Here is a 1577-nt window from a genome sequence, read left to right as displayed (position 1 = left end):
AGTCATGGGTTTTGTTTCCTGAACAGCGGATCATGGGGCAGAAAGGTCATTACCCACAGGTGCCAAATTAAGACCTCATGACTAGTACATGTTCATGTACGGGGAGCGTATCCTGCATAGTTAACGCTTCCTGTGTGGTCAGTATACTCTGAATATTTATTATCCAGATGCCTGAGCAATATTAAGTATCTCTTGGTCCTTCAATTCCCTTCTTTCTAGCCAGTTCATGAATTCTATGTCTGGCAACTTCTTGCTATTTATCTATGCTCAAAACATCTAAAAGGTTTTTACCTGTTTTATAAACTATAAACTACCTTATCATTTATAACAGAATTGAATACCCTAGAAGTAATACCCTAGGCTTTTAATATAAAACAAGTACGAGACAATAAATCTGAATGTCTAAGTAATTAGGTATTATTTTTACTCTCATAAGAATGAAAATGACCAGGCAGAAACTAGATTTTGTTTTATTAGAAAATTGATAAAATGTCAAGGTGTTTCTCAGAGTCGAATTTTTCATGGATTACTTCTTTAGTTAAAGATGTAGTAGGAAAAAAAAATTGTTACATATTCCAACAATTTTAGTAAGTCTAGAAGAAGTTTATCTTATGCTCAATATATGGTGTGCTCAATATATGATGTATTTCATTCTCAATAAATGGAAATTTGTTACCATCATATAGAACAAAGACCGTCTATGCAATGCCTATGGGAATCCCAATATTAAATGAGAGTATCTATTTCCTAATCATACTGGATACATGGAAACCCGCTTCATTTTGAAACCAAGATCACAATTGGTTCCTACATTCTCATTCTGGTGCTTTTAAAGCAGAAAAGGATGTGTCCCTTTTTCTTTGGGACAAGCAAAAAGTCGTCCAATGAAGAAGCAAAGGAAAATCAGAAATTTTAGATAAGTTGGAAAAACCCAATCAAATCTTCTGAGGTTGGTTTCTTCATATGTTGTGCGTAGCTTTACACGAGCGTTTTTTACTTTCCAGGAGATGCTTGACATCATGAAAGCAATCTACGACATGATGGGGAAGTGCACATATCCTGTCCTCAAAGAAGACGCGCCCAGACAACATGTTGAAACATTTTTCCAGGTAGAAAAGAAAAGAAAAATCAAAAATTTCCTGATATTTGCAAAGCACCATGATTATTCAAAAGAATGCAAAGGAGAAGAGTATTTGCCATCCTAGTAATCTGCACATTTTATTTTGAATTTAACAGTGATAACTGCACTGATTGAACATTCCCTGTGTCCTAGATAGAACACTAAGCAATTCTCATGTTTCACAAGTTTTTTTCTTTTTATTCAATTCTTACTAGAACCTCATGAGTGGAAATCCCCATTAGCCATATTTCATAGATGAGAAGAGTAAGGCTCTAACGGTGTCAGCAAGTCCCCTGAGCTTTGTTGTATTTAGAAGGCAAGATTTTACTGGGGCAGAGAAACTCTGATCCTCACCACATTACTTTGAACAAGGAATAGTCTGAAAGGGTTGGCCACATTCTTCTAGGAAACTACTAGGTTCTGCCATGACGCAGTTTCTCCACATAAAACAAACGCT

The 1577-nt window shown here is 35.6% G+C and overlaps 1 protein-coding gene across 1 annotated transcript in view; it reads left to right on the top strand.

The window, feature by feature from the left end:
- The window catches only part of KCNIP4 (potassium voltage-gated channel interacting protein 4), a 415573-nt gene that overhangs the window by 410862 nt on the left and 3134 nt on the right, over nucleotides 1-1577 (top strand). Inside the window, exon 6 of the mRNA XM_003793498.2 lies at nucleotides 1005-1128. Within this exon, the coding sequence (XP_003793546.1) occupies nucleotides 1005-1128 (124 nt within the window). The remainder of the gene's footprint in view (nucleotides 1-1004; nucleotides 1129-1577) is intronic.

This window comes from Otolemur garnettii, unplaced genomic scaffold, assembly GCF_000181295.1.
Source record: "Otolemur garnettii isolate 467f Iridium unplaced genomic scaffold, OtoGar3 scaffold00069, whole genome shotgun sequence".
In the NCBI taxonomy this organism is placed as follows: domain Eukaryota; kingdom Metazoa; phylum Chordata; class Mammalia; order Primates; family Galagidae; genus Otolemur; species Otolemur garnettii.
Note: the sequence above shows the minus strand (reverse complement) of the source record. Positions and strands in the feature narration are given on the sequence as shown.